The sequence below is a fragment of the Poromitra crassiceps genome (genome assembly GCF_964638095.1).
Source record: "Poromitra crassiceps genome assembly, chromosome: 3".
Lineage (NCBI taxonomy): Eukaryota > Metazoa > Chordata > Actinopteri > Beryciformes > Melamphaidae > Poromitra > Poromitra crassiceps.
Window position 1 is genome coordinate 26,593,518 of NC_139625.1, and position 16,947 is coordinate 26,610,464.

The 16,947-nt window shown below is 44.9% G+C and overlaps 1 protein-coding gene across 1 annotated transcript; it reads left to right on the plus strand.

The window, feature by feature from the left end:
* Window positions 1–1,268: 1,268 nt before the first annotated feature.
* Window positions 1,269–13,575, plus strand: LOC310773045 (BRD4-interacting chromatin-remodeling complex-associated protein; the record flags this gene model as incomplete). Its single annotated transcript, XM_083632967.1, has 12 exons — window positions 1,269–1,309; window positions 1,638–1,680; window positions 1,893–1,958; window positions 2,140–3,690; window positions 4,482–4,712; window positions 6,344–6,887; window positions 7,046–7,194; window positions 7,649–7,710; window positions 9,837–9,985; window positions 10,423–10,517; window positions 10,929–11,031; window positions 12,869–13,575. 12 exons carry the CDS (start codon window positions 1,269–1,271, stop codon window positions 13,573–13,575), a joined length of 3,741 nt encoding a protein of 1,246 aa, XP_083489093.1.
* Window positions 13,576–16,947: the final 3,372 nt, after the last annotated feature.

Genomic DNA, 16,947 nt, shown 5'->3' on the forward strand with positions numbered 1-16,947 from the left:
ACCAGAAATAATAATACAAATAAATAAATATGGAGCACCAGCAGTACCCTGTCCGGCATCGCTTTGGAGCATTATTTTTTAGATGAACACATTCACCTTACGTAACCTGTATTTGGGTATCACTGTTCCCATGCCTTGTTATTGAAATATAATATAGCGTGCACTTGCCGCTGCAGCTTCTGATGAGGGTCGTTTGCCTGTATTTCATTGGGCGATGCGGTACCTTGAGCGTGTTAATGCGGCTGTCGTGTTGTAAACAAAAATATGTCAGAGGAATCGGTGAGGGAGGCTTGTCTTTTGAAGGGACCTCCCCTGCAAATAGAGCAAGGGAGAGAGTAATGTTATAATTGGCTGCACTGTGGCGAGCTTTTCACATTTTGCAGCCTGCTCCAGCAACCAGCCATGAGGACAAGTCTCATGATCCAGGCGCAGGGGGAGCCATCTATTTACATCTGAGGCGCCCAGATTTGCCTTTACCCTGTCTGTGCTGCCACTTGCCAGTAATGGCCACAACAATAGCTTCTATTTTTCCTTCAACCTCTGGCCTAATCAATAGGCTACAGTCAACAAATATTGTTATTATTGGTGCTAAGATTGTCACTATTCTCCTAAGTGTGTGCCTGTCTCTGCAAAACCACACAACAGCCCATAACACCAGCTGGCAAAGAAACTGCATGGTGAATCATATATGATTCACACATGATTCACCATCAATAGCCTATATAGGCTATTGATCGAATATGTCTCAGTGCTGGGATGAGAATGTGTTTTGACTGGTGGTCACCTCAGGTGACCTATCTGAAGGCGTGTGGGTCTGTGCCCTCCAGCCTCCCCGCCAGGCGTCCCACACGGCGAGCCACAGCGATGCCCCGGCAGAGGGAGGACCCGTCCCCCACGGCCCGCCGCCTTGGCCTGGCGTCCGTCCACTCCCAGACCCTGCCAGCCAGCCAGAGTCTTCCATGAGGCCACCACGAGAACTCAGCCTGAGCGCTCTGTATGGGGCCCCTTACATATGAAGTAGGTCCACATGTTCGGTCTCCGTCTGAACACATGGGTGAGGAAATTGAAGAGCTTAAGATACTCCAATCCAATCATTCTTGTTGGCTGACAGTTTGTTCAATTTGTAATTGGGGTGGATGAAGAACAGGTAAACTGGGACAATGCATGTGAATCTGGCCCCTAGCTGCTTCATCCTCTCCATATTACCCCATATGGAATGTTTTGTTTACATCATGGCCTTATTCCACCTCCCCGTTCCCTCAGTTGACATGGAGGATGAAGATGGGACTTGTCTACTTGATGTTTTGTGGTGAGTCTCTCTCTGATTATTGCACAGGTTTGATGTATTATGCTCAGAAATGAACATGATCCTGTGGGGATCATCAAGAGTGAATGATAAAATCATTTGAACAGGGTTTTGTTTGCTATATCATGTTTAAGTCTAATGTACATAGTGTAGTCCATAGTATGTTGTGCGCGGTCACTTTGACACCGGATGTAAGATCGTATTATCGTTCTATCATATTTCATTGTGACTGCAAACATCAAGGTTGTCATATGTCACTGTGCCATTTTCACCAGCATTCAAGTTATTTTGATTCAGATTCTAATCTCGTCTCGCTCTTCGTCTTTCACAGTGACCCCCAAGCCCTGAACCATTTCCTTCATGGGACCAATGAGGTAACAAAACCGTTTCAAATAGAGAGGGACTAGCATAAAAATCAATAGTGTAAAATTTAATGAGCTTGAAATATTTTTTGGCACAATCTTGCGGCACGCATGGAGGAGAGCTATAACAGTGTGAAAGGGATTCACAATGTAACGTTGCATGCGTTTCTCACCATGACTATGCGAGCCCAGCCTAAAAAGCAACACTCCTTTCATCCCAGCAGCTGCAGCCTGAAGACCTGCTCATTAACTCCTCCTCTGGGGAGCCCTCCCTCTTCACAGATGCCCCAGTGAGTGTCTCCATCCACAGCCAGCAGCGTCACAACAACCAGCATTTCCCCCATGAGAATGATTTCCTCTGTGCCTGTAACCGCTTCCTGTTAGCTCCTGCTGATAACATGACTTTCCCTCCTTTTCCTTCTACCCCTCTCTGTGTCCCCCCCATTCCCACTGTCTCTCTCCCTCCCCCAGAGCCCTGTCTCACTGCTGGGAGACGACGGGGACTCCCCAGACACGCCTCCTCCAGGCTGTGTGGATCTGTCCTTTCTGGAGGAGGCCCTCCTGTCATCGCCGGAGGGAGGAGAGGACCCACGGGTGGCACAGGGTGGGCCTGGGGAGGACCCGCAGGTGGCACAGGGTGGGCCCGGGGAGGTGGGATGTGAGGGGAAGGAGGCAGAAGTGGAGGAAGAGGAGGAGGAGGTGGCATGTGATATCCTCCAGCAAAGCCTCCAGGAGGCTGACATCACCGAGCAGACCATGGCTCTGGAGGCGGGTTTGGCCCAACCCGGAGACAGCCTGTCCCTGTACTCACCAGCCCCTCTCCTCTCCCCACCTGCTGTACCATTCCTCCCCAAATCAGTGAGCTTGTCCATGCCCCCTGCTCTGCCCCGGGACACCCAGGCAGCGGTGGAGCCTCCCCAGCCTTCCCTTCTGGCTGTTGGGCCCGGCTGCCCTTCTCTGAAGCCCGCTGCCCCTCAGCTCATGGGGCTCCTGCCTGGAAACGTGTTCCCCGCTCCTTCTCCTGAGACATCCTTCTCTCTGAGTCCTGCCCAGGGCTCCAGTATGATCATTCATAAGGCGCTGCCCAGCATGACGGGCCGTCATCTCCTCGCCCCGACCCTGAGAGCGAGCACAGCAGCACCGGGCATCCTCCTGCAGCGCGCCCCTTTGCCCATCCAGCCCAAGCTGCCCATCAGCATCCAGCCCAGACTGGTTCAAATTAGCCCAAAGCCTTCTGGGCAGAAACCAGCCCCAGGTCTTACGTTTGTTCCTGGGACTGCCTCACCAAATATTCTACTGTCCCAACCTCCGGGCACAAAACCTCCACCTCCACAGCCAACCCAGCAGCTCCATAAGCCTGTCAGCTTACAGCTGGTGAACCAAGGTGGCTCCTTTGTGCTTCATCCTCAGGGACTATTCCAAGGCCAAAACCAGTTCCTTCTTCCGGGCCATTGCCCTGTGACGATCTCCCAGCCTGCCAGCGGCGCTCGACCGCTGCTCACCACCAGTCACCATGGGCCGTCGGTCCACAGCATGACTCCCACCGCTGGGCACCTTGTAGATGGCTCTCAGATCCTAACGGTACCCCAAAGACAGCTGAACTTCAGCCCCGTCTTCACCACCCCTACAGGGCAGCTAGCGCTCCGCCAGGCCACTGTGCTTTCAGGACCTTTGCAGTTACAGTCAGCGTCCCCTACTGTCTTCCAAATGCCAGCACAGCTGGCTGGAACCTACACTCCGGGAGGGCAGGGGCAGCGAGCCACCCTGGTCCACAGTCCCGCCCTGGGGAACCACATTACCTTGATCAACAGTTCTGGGGTGCTGTCCCCAGATCTCACTTCGATCTCTTTCGTGAACGCCCCCCCAGTTGTACAGGGGCTGCCTTTTGCCACCCAGGGTCCTCAGGCAGGAGTGACAGAGGGACAGCTGAGCCTCCAGCAGGCATCTGTGGTACTGCTGCCTGATAGAGCTGTCCCAGAAGAGAGGACCGGCTCAGAAGATACTTTTCACCAACTCCCGCAGGTAAGGTGCAGCCATTCCAGTCTCTGGAGCTAGAATTCCAAAGCTAGACTTGAAACCAGATAGATGTCCTGCTTCAGCTAGAGGTCTACTCAGTCAGAATGTACATTTTAAATGTAAATAATTATGTTGTAGTTGTAATGCTTTTTTTTAACCCATACTCAAAATAGTGGTTATAACAGATCTGCGTTAAATATTAGTTGCAAATAACTTTTAGCATTTGCTTTAACCTACTTGGTCCAAACAGCTTGGAGAACCTGGTGACTTGGGTTTATTGCATCAACAGTTTACATAGTATCAGGTCAATCACAGAAAAGTACATTGAATTGACTTAAAGAGTGTGGTGCAGGTTAAAAGAAAATATGAATTTACATTTTGGGCTCAAGATTCCTATGCTGAACCGCACGCAGCCCATTCACACTTGCCCAGTAGCCTGGCTGGGTGAGTGATGTCATAAGTGTTATACGCCCAGATGGCTTTTTATTGAGCATGTGTCAGGTGCTTTACAACAAACAGTCTAGATGCAGCTATGTGTGGGAGGAAAAAAGAAAAAACACAAGAGAATCCTATTGCTACATTCCAGTCCCACATATTAATGCAATGTGGTCTCCAACCTGCACCATGCTCTAACTTAGCTTAACTGCACTAAACTTGCTGGTACTCACTGTTGTCTTCAGTGTCAAACCCCATCCCTCTGGCACCAAAACATGTGAAAACAACCCATAATGGTATTTTCCACTGGTGTTTGACCCAGGCCTGAGCTCTCTGACTGTAGCTGTTGTCTCCTCCTGTAGCCGTACGGACATGTTCTCCAGCATGTCTCTGTGCAGCCTGCCGCTGCAAGGATCCAGTGCCCTTCTCCTGTAGTGACAGTCCTACAGCCGCCCCCAGACCCTCCTCTGGTCCCTGATCCAGTCGTGGAGCTGCCCAAACTCCTGATGCCCCCCGAAGACCTGACCCAAGTAGTGGAGGAGGTGGCCCACTCCTTGACACAGAACCAAGCCTTTATGCAACATCTGCAACAGGTCAGAGCAGAGCATCAGCAACCTCCCCAGGATTTTCACCATGCAAAATGCATTTAAAAAAAAAACATTAAATGTTGTGGAAGTGCTGCCTCCTCAATAATGATGGTTGTGTTTACCAATTGTCCAAAAAGTCAGTGACTACTAGTCACGACTAGTGAGCACTCTCAAAAAAGTTTCAAAAGCTACGGTGCAAAGGCGCAAACAATATACATAAAGACAGAAAAACCAGCACTCAAAATAAATCCTTTTGGTTTTTTTAATACCTTCAAAGCAGCAGTCAAACAATGGACGTTTCGGCACAAGCCTTCCTCAGCATTGATGCTGATGAAGGATTTATTTTGAGTGCTGGTTTTTCTGTCTTTATGTGTTTACCAATGTAACAGTATTCAGATGACTCATGAGTCATGTTCATTTTCTCTCTGTAGCCCCCCCCAATAAATAAATAAATAATGTGACTCGATTTAGTGACTAAATGCCAATGCTAATTTAAATCCATATAAAGTCAAAGTCTTTCCTGCCCACTAATGATGGTTCTTACTGTTAATGTAACTATTAAATGTGACTTCATTTTCTCTCTGTAGCATTTTTACGGTGTGGCCATTAGGGGCCGAGGCATCTATAAGAGGGTCTGGCTGTATGTCCCAAAGAAAGAAAGTGGCCAGGTCGACCAAAAGAAAGTGGCCAGGTTGCCGACGATGTCACACCGATGACCTCACAATTGCTCGAGTGACATCACTGATGACATCACTCACTGATCAGTGATTTTATGACACCACTGATGATGTCACTGATTAACACAGAAGTCACGTGTGAACACAGTGACATCACAAAAGTCACAGTGAGATCTCGCACTCAATTCTAGTATAGAATTGCGATCAGTGATGTCATAGATGATGTTATGATGTCACTTATGCATAGACATTGTGACATCATCAGGGATGTCCTTCCTTGCTGAGGTTATAAATTGGACCTCTCTTGCTCATTGCCCAGCCTGAACCTGCGGCAACATAGAGCATCAACCAAGCCCTAGCCCAAGCCACCACACCACACCATGTCTTATTAACAAGGGCAACTTTGGCCCAGGACCATGTGCGTCATGTAGCAACCAGGCGACCTCATGCAACTCAAGCCATTTAGTAACTAAATGCTGAAGCTAATATATATTACCCAGGCTAAATATATATATCCATATAATGTAAAAATCTTTCCTACCCACTAATGATGGTTCCTACTGTTAATGTGAGGATTTTTAGTCTCATGAGAGACAGAGATGTAGCCGCACACACTATAGTCAAAGTGCCAATATTTTTTTGAGGACACAGAGAATAGGAAACCAACGTTTCGGCAGCAAGCTGCCTTCAGGGTATGCTTGCTGCCTTCTTCAGGGTATGCTTGCTGCCGAAACGTTGGTTTCCTATTCTCTGTGTCCTCAATAAAATATTGGCACTTTGACTATAGTGTGTGCGGCTACATCTCTGTCTCTCATGAGACTAAAAAACCTGTTTGTTCTCCCGTGGACCAGCACCACTACAAGGACTTGGTGTGCGTAGCATTCTCCTGCACAGTGTCCTACTGTTAATGTAACAACATTTATGTGACTTCATTTTCTCTCTTCATCATTTTTACCACAGCAAGCACTTAGTTCTCCTATTACGTCATCTGAGCTACTGGTTGGAGCTCTGCCAGCAGTGCCAATGGAGTCCCTCTCCTCCCCCGTGGCCAATGACAGAGAGGCCCAGATGCATGCAGTCATTGGTCAGGCTGACACCTGCGCCGTGATGGCAGACCAATGTGTGGAGGAGGCCTCTCCACTCTCCTCAGACATAGAGGACATGCCCCTTCTCTGCCCCTCCCCTCCCATTCAAGTCACAGGGAGAGCAGCTCCTGCAAGCTTCTCCCCACCAAGTGGGCCACCGGTGGCTATGCCTGGACCAGAGAATCCTGTCCCCCAGGCTACAGTCTCCCATCCCCAAGTCCAGGCCCAGATCCATCATCAGGTCCAGGTCCCACATGCCTCATTTCCCCAGCCCCTGTCCTTGGTCCAGGTGCAGATGTCAGTTTATAGCAGCCCCTCCCCTCTGCCTGTCAGTGTGTCGGTGCCTCAGCAGCAGAGTGACCTCATGGCTCTGTCTGCCAGTCTCTCCAAGCCTGCTGTCCAACAGCACACACAAAACAGTGAGTCTGATCCCAGCATGTAAATATAACACAACAATAGGTTTTTTTTATCACTCTTTCTCCCTCATTGTTGCTGGTACTGTCTCCATCACTGTCGTCATCATCATCATCATGGCCTTTGTCATCATCGACATTCCTGTCTGTGTTTTCATCATCAGAGCCAACAGCTGCCTTGGACGTGGAGGGTAACGTGTTTACTCTCGATGTCCATCCACCCTCTCCTGCACCCCAGGGTCACGGGCCCTCGGCTCCCATGGAGTGTGTGCAGGAACCTCCCATCCAGACAAGCCAGCAGACCGGCACCAAGGTGAGTGAGCGTGGTCAATTCACTTTCAGTCCAGTTAATTTGAGAAGGACAGTATGTTTTCTTCCAAATCAAAAGAGAGGTTCTTATATCCAGTCTATAACTTTTATGATTATTATGGTTATTATGGCAATTATTGTTATTACACATATTGTCAAAATTATTTATTTTGTATTTGTTTTATTTGCTATCATTATTATTATCATCATCATTATTATCATCATTATTATTATTATATCTTTCCCTTAATAACTGAGATTGAAGTTTCTATAATGAGTCAAGGAATTTCCTTTGTGGATTGAGTGAATCTAAACTGAATTGGCCCCAGCCCTGGAATGGAGACAGCTGCAGGCATTGAACTGATAATTTGTTAACTACAGCAAACTTATTATTAATGACTTTAAAATGTACCCATTTCCATCCTTTGATGTCATCCAAAATGTTATCCACCTGCCAGCTGGCAGGTACTGTGGAGCAGGAGAGAGAGGAGAGGCTCACACCAGCAATGCGGAGGCACAGGTAAGAGGCAGAGCACCGGATCTAATGTTGATTTTACTCCAAACTGCTGGGCAAAGAAACCTTCATAAAGTTGCTTCACTCAAATTTAGGGGTCCGGGGTCTTCTTTTCAGACAGACAAAATGTTGTCATGAAGTTTGAATGGATGTCATTGTCCCAAAGGTCACAAGAATACAGGACAGCGTAGAGCTTCAGTTCAACTAAAAACACAATCATGTGAAGTTGGAGTTGGTTTCTCAGTGGCAGCAGTGGTTTTCATAGCATGGCAGATAATATGAGGCATTGGAGAGGTTTCATACCTCAGTAATAATTAGCCAGTTAATTAATTTAATAACATTTGGTTAGCTTCACAGACATGGCCTAAGCCTAATCCTAGACTAAATATATTTTCATCTGAGTCTAGGACTACTACGACTACAAAGAAAATAGTACAGCGTGAATCGGAGAGTCTGGCAAGCGAGACTAATAAAATAGTAATACTAGCCTACTACTTTGCACGATTCCTACTACTACTTCTACAACTGCTACTTTGACTGAATGCTCTCTGTTGAGCATGAGTTTCCTCTGGGTGCTAATAGCAGTGATAGTGCTGTGTAGCCTAGCATACTACGTCAATCTATCCCATCCTCAAGTGCTTATTTAAAGTGTTAATTTGCCAGATTCTTTTGTTCATGATTTTGCCAACACCTTTGGTGCTAAGTGCTCATTGCGGAGGTGTTTTTACACTGTACTGTACTGTACTCTACTGTGATGTCACAGCTTTCATGATCTGTGCATACAGTAGGTTGAATCACTATGTGTTCTGTTCTTTTTTAATATGGTGACACATTTCTGCTGTCTAAATTGACGATGACAAGCAAATTGTACTTAAAAACTCAGATCAAATGAGGTATGTAGGAATATTATTTGATATGTTTTGTTTTTCACACCTAACATTACCATTTGTTTCAATGAGATGAACATTAATTTGATTATTTAACGTGATTCTGCATACATGAACCATATCGTGATAAAAATCGATATTGAGAAAAGTCGTTATGATTATCATAATTATCTTGATTTCAACACCCTACCTAATTCTAGGGAGGTTTTACGCCTTACTGCCAGAGTAAAACAAAATCACCCATTACAAAATAATTTCAATGTTGGCAAAAGTTGAGCTGTGTGTGGTTTTCTCTCTCATAATCCCCTGCTCATATATATGTGGACCTCAAGACTGACTGAGGCAAGCACCCACAAGCTCAATACTGCTGGACAGTAACCCAACTCTCTGAGCACCTGGGTCACACAGGTTTTCTCAGTCTTTTCTCCGGGTGTCCACTTTTCTCTGGGTGTCCACTTTCAAAACTCTAAATAACTGAGGCTCGAACCCACAATCTCAAAACTGTCATGCAACTGTGTGAGTAATCAGTTTATGGCAATAATCTGATTTCTGCGTTTACATGCACTTTAATAATCCGACAATAGGAAAAACCCGGGTTTACATGATTCAGTCAATTAGTCGGATTTCTCTCCAGAAGGCGGCGGTAATTCAACTTTTTACATGCAACTTGTACATGCGCAGATGTATAAACCCACAAGAAACCTGATACGCTTATACATGCACTCAAAAGACAGGTTATTGGCCAAAAACCTAGGTATGTTTATCGGTTTATTCATAACCCGATAACGGCCATAAACGGATAAAGCTTATCGGTTTATGCTGTTTACATGACCATTTGAATAATCAGGTAACTCCAGAAATCCGCTAATAAACTGCTTATTGTCTGCATGTAAACGCACTCACTGAGTCTCACAAGGTCAAGTCATTTGTGTCAGAGCTTTTCAGTCTTCACTTGAGAAGTTCTTCAAAGTCCAAGCTTTTACTGAGGCTCAAACCCGAAACCTCCAAATTGTGGTGTGGCCCTAGGTGTAATTTACAATGCGGACATGTCCCCACCACTTTTCAACACAAAGTGACGCCCTTGTGTACTCAGATGTCAAATATAATCTGACAGAGAAGTCTGGAAATTTGAGTCTGGAAAAGTATGGAATTTTGAAATGGAAAATGTGTAGGAACCCTGTTGCCCCACAGGCAGGCGTTGTAGCTGAGCTTCATCCATGCTCATAGAGCTTCACTGTCCATCAGGTTCCATCAGCAGCTCTGTGTGGACCATGCAGCAGTCCAGAGTCCACACACCGCCCCCCCCTTCTCCACCTTGGAGGACGCTGTCAGGCGCCTGCTGCCCTACCACACCTGTGCCAGTCACCTGCCCACTCAGGATGACTTCAATTCAGGTTAGTGTCAGCATCGGCTGACAACCCGAATCATTCTCTCTCATTTTTTCACTTATCAGTTGAAGAGTTTCATTATTTATTTGTTAACTATAAAAAGAAAAACAGTGACAGCAGCTGGTAACTCAAGGCCAAAAAGCCAACACGAGAACACAAACAGACACTGAATGATAAACTTCAGGTAATGATTTTTTTTTAAGTAGATATGTTCAGAATACAATGGCAATTTGCCGATATATTTAATTACACATATATCTCACTCTTCAAAAACCTATATTGGTTTAACCTTAAATCAATGTGTAGCATTTTGAAATAGAACTCCTTAATTATGTCAGATAGAAAATAATTGCTCTCTAAGTTTCAGATCCTACATTTGGGTATAATCCTTTCAAAAACATTGTTATTCTAAGTATAATGATATTCCTCTCTCCTCTGCACAGTGGACCAGGAGTTTGACACTGTGTCAGGCTTCCTGCTGAAACGCACCAAGGACATGGTCAACAAATACAGACAGCTACTGATTGGAGAAACCCAGGTAAGACTCTTATCTTTCTCCCTCACTATGTTCTAATTGGACTCTAACCTGGTGGGATGAAGTGTGATTCTAAACAAACTCAATACAAAATTGCAACAAAGTCAACTTTTCCACTATGGATCAGACCAAAGAAAACAAACACTAGGCCTAGGGCAAGGGCAAGCATTCTCTTTGCTAGTTTCTAGCACTCAAAATCTCACTTTTTTCCTTTTAAATACCACTGGGTCGCTGAAACATGTCCTTTGATGTACTGAACCAGTGAAACATGTCCTTTGATGTACTGAACCAGTGGTAATTAAAAGGGGAAAAAATATAATTTGAGTGCTAGAAACTAGCAAAGATAACCCTTGCCCTTGCACTGGGCATAAGATATGGCCCTAGGTGTGATCCCACCCGTATTGGTTTCCACAGCAGGAGAGTCCATCAGCAGAGATGGTGATGTTGGAGCGTCTCTTTCTCCAGGCTGAGCGATTTGCTTTGGGGGAGGACCGGCGGAGAGCCCGCAGAGACCCAGGTCAGTGTTCCAGTGGAAAACAGGGGCGGCTGTACCCTCTAGACAGGCTGCCCGCTTTGACTGGACGCTTACTGCTTCAAATCCCTGATCCAAGTAGGAAAAGTGAATGGACTGGCACGGCCTTTGAGCAAAGAACTTGGAAAAGTAACAGAATGGTCTTGAAAACATTTTCAATTTTAGGCTTGGCTGCCAGGAATCTCTGAAGGAATAATCATAACCCCAAAGTCTAATTTTCTGATTATGCACAGTAAATCCTGTAAAGTTTGAAACTGTAAATCAAGTGATAGCTGGAGCTTTATTAGATTCAATTAGAACATCGGTATTGGTAATGGAAAAAGCCTCTGAATGTCATGGATTAGTCCTGGAAATAGAATAGAATTTGATCAGCGAAAATGAATAGGAACGCTGTACTATATTTGGACTCGAGTTGAATTAAGTTGTCCAGCATAAAGATTAGAAATTGAGTGAAGTTATGAATTGTGCCTGGACCAGAGTTGGAAATAGTACGTGATGTGTTCAAAAAGGGTGACGGTGTTCAGTCAATTGGATACAAGCCCCTTTTACACAGCCTGTGAAAGCCGTCATCGTTGTGGAATTATTATGCCTCGGCCCCTGTGTAAAAGTCACAAAGAGGGAATGGAGTGTAATTTTGTTACGCCTTTCGTTCCGCCAGTGGAGGTAGTATCAGCCCCGAATCGACGTCTAAAAGGGTACGCCGCAGGAAGACGGGAATCTCAGCTCATTCATAAAAAAATGACAGGAGGACTGAGGGAAAACCACCTCCAGATTGAAGTTCTACTATCAGAAATAAGTTAACCAAAGCATATCTGCAGTCTGTCTCGCCTGTTGTGCTTTTCCCTTATGAAAAACAACTAATGTTATAGTATTCAGACTGTGCTCCTAATAGCCTATATCGCAACTCTGTGGCAAGTAGTCGCTCGAGCAGCTGTGCGCCTCACGTCACCCACCGTGCCTGAGACGAGCTCTGCTCTTCTGAAAGTGACACAATCAGACAGTCAAACTTTTAAAAGTAGAAACCAAGTGGTAGATATTGATGACGCCGATGTTAAAAGCAAACTGCCGCTGTTTGACATGCGGGCGTCCAGTCAACACGCTTTCAGAACTGACTTAATTAGGCTACTTCACAACATGGGAATATGCTTTACAGAAAACTGGAACCAAAGGTAAGAAAGCCTTGCGTGACCTGTATGCTGCCTCTATCCATAAAGTCGATCAGACGAATATTGAAAGTTGCTCGTTAAATAGACTCCTCTGACATAATAGCTTAATGACCTGATCTGTCAGAGGACCTATCGCTGTTATTCTCCCAATATCCCCGCCCGCAGCAGCTTGTCCAAGCTTTTTTCCAAAAAGACGCCACCCGAGGACATTCCCAAAACATATGCAAGAAAGTTCCTACTAGACCCAGAGAGCAAAGATCATAAACAGGAGAGGGCATAAGCTTCATGAGGTGTCGCCTTCTCTGAGAAAGATACACTCTGTGTAGGAGTTTGAAGTGTAGAGGTTTGTGGTTAAGATTTTTAGAAGTGCCATCCAGGTTGTCCCAGACCGTCCGCCAACAAAACGTTTCTTTGATTGGTTTTTGAACTTTGGTTCAAAAACTTTGGTTGTTGGTTTGCATCTCCTTTTCCTTTTATTCTTGATTGTTCTATATTGATGTTTGTTGTTTCAGCACCACAATGGAAATAAGTTTAACGACTTTATTGTGATATCCTGATTAATTATTTTATACTTTATGCTCGTTAGTGTATTGTATTTTTTAATTTGTCAAATAAATGAAATCAATCAGTCAATCAATCACGTTTGTTCATTCCAGAGTCATTCATGATGGCCTTGGCTACTCCAGCATCTTCCCCGCAAGGTGCATACATCTCTGGGCCCTCCCACCCACTTTCCTCCGTCAGCCCCTCCTCCCCTCCGGCCTGGACCAGGCTCTCCGACCGGCCTCCAGGACTCAAGACGTACCGCTCCAGCTCCCGGGGGGCTCTCAGGCTCACCATCAAGCAGGAGTCCGGCTCCCGCAAAGTGGTCCACAACTCGGCCTGTGACCCGAGCCTGAAGAGGGACCACACCGGCCAGCTGACCAACGGCGGTGGTGCTGTGAGTGAGCGCGACTCCCAGGCACCTGATGGTGAGCCGCGGCACGGAGAGGAGATCTCCAATGGAGTTCTGCCTGCTAAAGCTGCCGAGGAGGTCCCATCCTGCGACGGAGTACAGAGAACACCTGATTCCAAAATAAAAGACCCAAATCCCCTTTCTATGCCAGAGCCACAGGCTGCCTGCTTCTCGTTGCCTCCTAGAGATGTCAGCGCTCCCAAGCTGAAATGCTCCCGGCCGGATCCCCCGTCTCAGTCCAGCCCACCTCCACTCCTCCAAGAGGACAACATGCTCAGTGAACATTTACAGAGTGCCATCGACAGCATCCTGGAGCTCCAGCGCCTGCAGGGTCCCACCGCAGCCCAGCCCCAGGCCTGCCCCTCACTGGACCAGGCTGTCACCAGCATCTTGGGGGGGCAGCTGTGAGGTCATCTGCCCTGACAGACATCTGTGAGCAGGCCGCAGTTACATCTCACACAAAAGGAAGGCGGCTGAAACTAAATGAAGGCAGACATACTTCCTGGTAAGCGGGAATCTTGACTTCTTTTCTGTCGCCAGAACCAAAATGGCAAATGTCTGAGCGATTTAAGAGAGATTTTGTTCTGGGTTTCAGAGATTACTTTTAAGAAACTGCTTGTGTGACAGGAGGGGGAGGACGGTGAGAAGAAAAAGATATAGAGGCACTAAAAAGAGATGCATACCAGACAACAGCACTATCTAGTCCAATAGATGTTAGACACTTCATTTTGATGTACATGTTTGTGGGGGGGAAATCTATTTGAATAGGAGCTCTATTGTTTCAGTGGTAGTTTAAAGTCCTTCAGAGGTTTACCTTCATCAGCATATAGTATATAAGTAATAGTGAGGAAAATGAAACGTGGAGTAGCCTGAGATTATTCAATAGTTTTTTATAAGATTCCTTTGAAATGTGAATTTTCTTTTGCATAGTGCCAAGCTTCCAGGGTATTTATTTTGATAATCTGTGCCAATCATGTTTTAAGATGAGTTGCATCAATCCAGTTGAGAGGAAGTAAGTTTGTGTATCTGCGCTGCTGAAAGTGTACATGAGTGTATGTACAGTATGTGAAATTAGTTTGACTTTGTTTGCCTGGATAGAAGGAGATCGTGCGTTTGAGGAGATCATTTGTTGAGAGCGAGTGCGTCAGTGCTTATGTGAAACATTGCTTCCTGCGACTGGATAGATACTACATGAAATCTGACAGGCTCCATCTCGGCGTATCGAATGAACTCCAAAGAATTTGTTGACCTGCTACATCCTGAATACACCAGCCAATGTCAATGTTGTGTCTCTTCCCCTGTTAAACGCCCCCTGGAGCCTGTCCTTATTTAGCAGACGAAGAACCAGAAAAAGATTGACAGTCGCGCTTTTCAGTTTTGACCCTTGTGGTGTCGTCGTTCACGCTGGAGTCCGACTGAACTATTCCTCGTTTTCTGTCTGTTTTTCGAAGACAAGAACGGTTCCCATGTGTGTCGTTAACATGCAAGCAATAATGAGGAGAGAGGGTTGTTTGGAGCAGTGATGATGCAGTGAGAAGGAGGGAGATCTTTGCCTGTCCTGCTTATCGCTCGCTGTCATCGGATAAAGAACAAACCTAAATCTGCAAAGTTAAGTGATTCTTATTGAAGCCCGTCTATTTTAGAAATCATACGTGTTTCAACATGTTTCAAGGGCTCAAGGGTCCTGAAACTCACTCAAAACATACCATGTACACTTTCAGTACAAGAAAGTAGCTTGAAGAATTATTTTTTTTACCTCGACAGCTTGAGCACTAGAGCCCTACTTCGACTGCATCATCGAACAGCCTTTGACCAAAAACTAGAGGAATCATCAGCTTCACATAACCGCATTTGGAGGTTGTGTTTTTATTTATTTATTGGTTTGTAGCCCACTGTACTAAGCTGGAGATTATTTTCAAGCCACCATTGTGGAGCAATATGATTTAGCTGCATCTTATGTTCATGTGACAATCTATTGGTCTGTGTGGGAAATGTGAATTCTGTTCACATGAAATTACGCATACGTAAGAGAGCAAGGTCATAACGAAACAATAAAGACGATTTGTATTGGTTATACTTATACCACCCTCCCTTATGGCGTGTGTAAGAATTGCTCTTTGTAAATGGAATTCAAAGGTCAATGTAAAAGCTACAAATTATGTCTCTTAATTTATTGAAAATGTGCTTCAAATTTAGCTTTTGGACACAGTTAGGGATGCAAATTGGAAATGTTTAGAATATGCCTTATTTTAATTCAGTGTACCTTTAAGGAACTGGAAACTGCAAAGAAACAAGACTAATGTGAAGTTTTAAAAAAACGTTTTGAAATGTGAAAGTAATCCCAACCTGTCCCTTCAGAAACCCTTGTAGAGTCCAAGATTAGGGGTAACGCTGTACACAAAATTTAGAATAGTTACTAGGGAACGAACAAGGAACTATTAGTTACTGGTCAGTTCGTGAGTAGAGTAAACTAATCTAACTACTTACAAACTGACCATTAACTAATAATTAGTAGCTCATTCATTCCTTATTAGTTCCCTAACTGCACTAAATTGTGTGTCCAGTATTGTAAAGTGTGACCAGATTAGGGACTAAATCAAACAGGCCTTCTCATTTCTTGAATTCTTTTTTTTCCTATGTAAAAATTGTCTTTTGCTGGAATAAAAGGAGTCGTTATATGCAGTAATATAGTGTTGAAACATATTAAAACCTCTGCAGTAGTTAAGGGTGGACACACACTAGAGGATTCTGACCAGAACTAGTCACAAGTAAAGCTGGAGCAGAGCTGGGAGTTTAATTGAATAAAGGTCTTTAGGTGTGCCTCCACCCTGACAGAGGTTTCGCTGTAATGCAGTAAAGATGTCAGAGTGTCGTTCACAATACGGGATTGCACTCCTCGTCACCGCTAAACTTCTTCAAGGGGAATTCCACCAAAAGTTAACTAAAAACTTTTCCTATTTTCTAGTGTTTTGATTTGTGAACAGGTTAAGGAAAAAGTTAGATCGAAGGACGACAACCCAAGTCTACTTTAATGGAATTCCCCTTAAATGAAGCAGCCTCATGTGCCATTGTTGTTCTTGCATATGTCTGCAGTGTTGAACACTGATCATTAGAAATATGCTTGTACTTTAGTTTTGACAGCATTTAGGAGAAAGGGAGTACATACATCTGCATGTTGAGCCATTTGATATGATTTATTTGTAATGTTTTTTCCAGACTGAACTGTGAAACCAGGGGAGCTCACATCCTACACTAATTCAACTTCAGATACAAAACATTTGACTGACAGATTGTTCTGATGCCAAAATCAAGAGGCCTTAATTCAGCAAAACTAGATTGTAACAAAAAATATCCAACTAAAGACTCCTTTGACCTGAAAGTCACGAGTGACTCATATATGAAATGTTAAGAAAACCGCTTTTGTACTCATTTTTACAGACTATTTATTAAACTGTGATTTTGTAAGAAATAAAAAAATTAAAACAGTGAATGTGGTCACTTCCTTTTAATGTTGCGTTAAGATCTGCCATATTGTTTTCTAATGGGTTGCCATGGTGAAGGAGGGTAAAGGTTACGCTAAGACAGAACGCTTAAAGCAGCATTTACAGGTTAAGGCGCGCTCTCGTCTTTCAGTCCGAGACACCGTCAGACTGCATAGATAAGACAATGGCCTTCTGATAAACAGATGGACAAATTAATTGTGTATTTCCCTTTTCCGAATAGTTTGCCCAGTGTTGTCTAATGGTGAGGTTTTCAAAGTGAGAGGCGGGCCTCCAACCA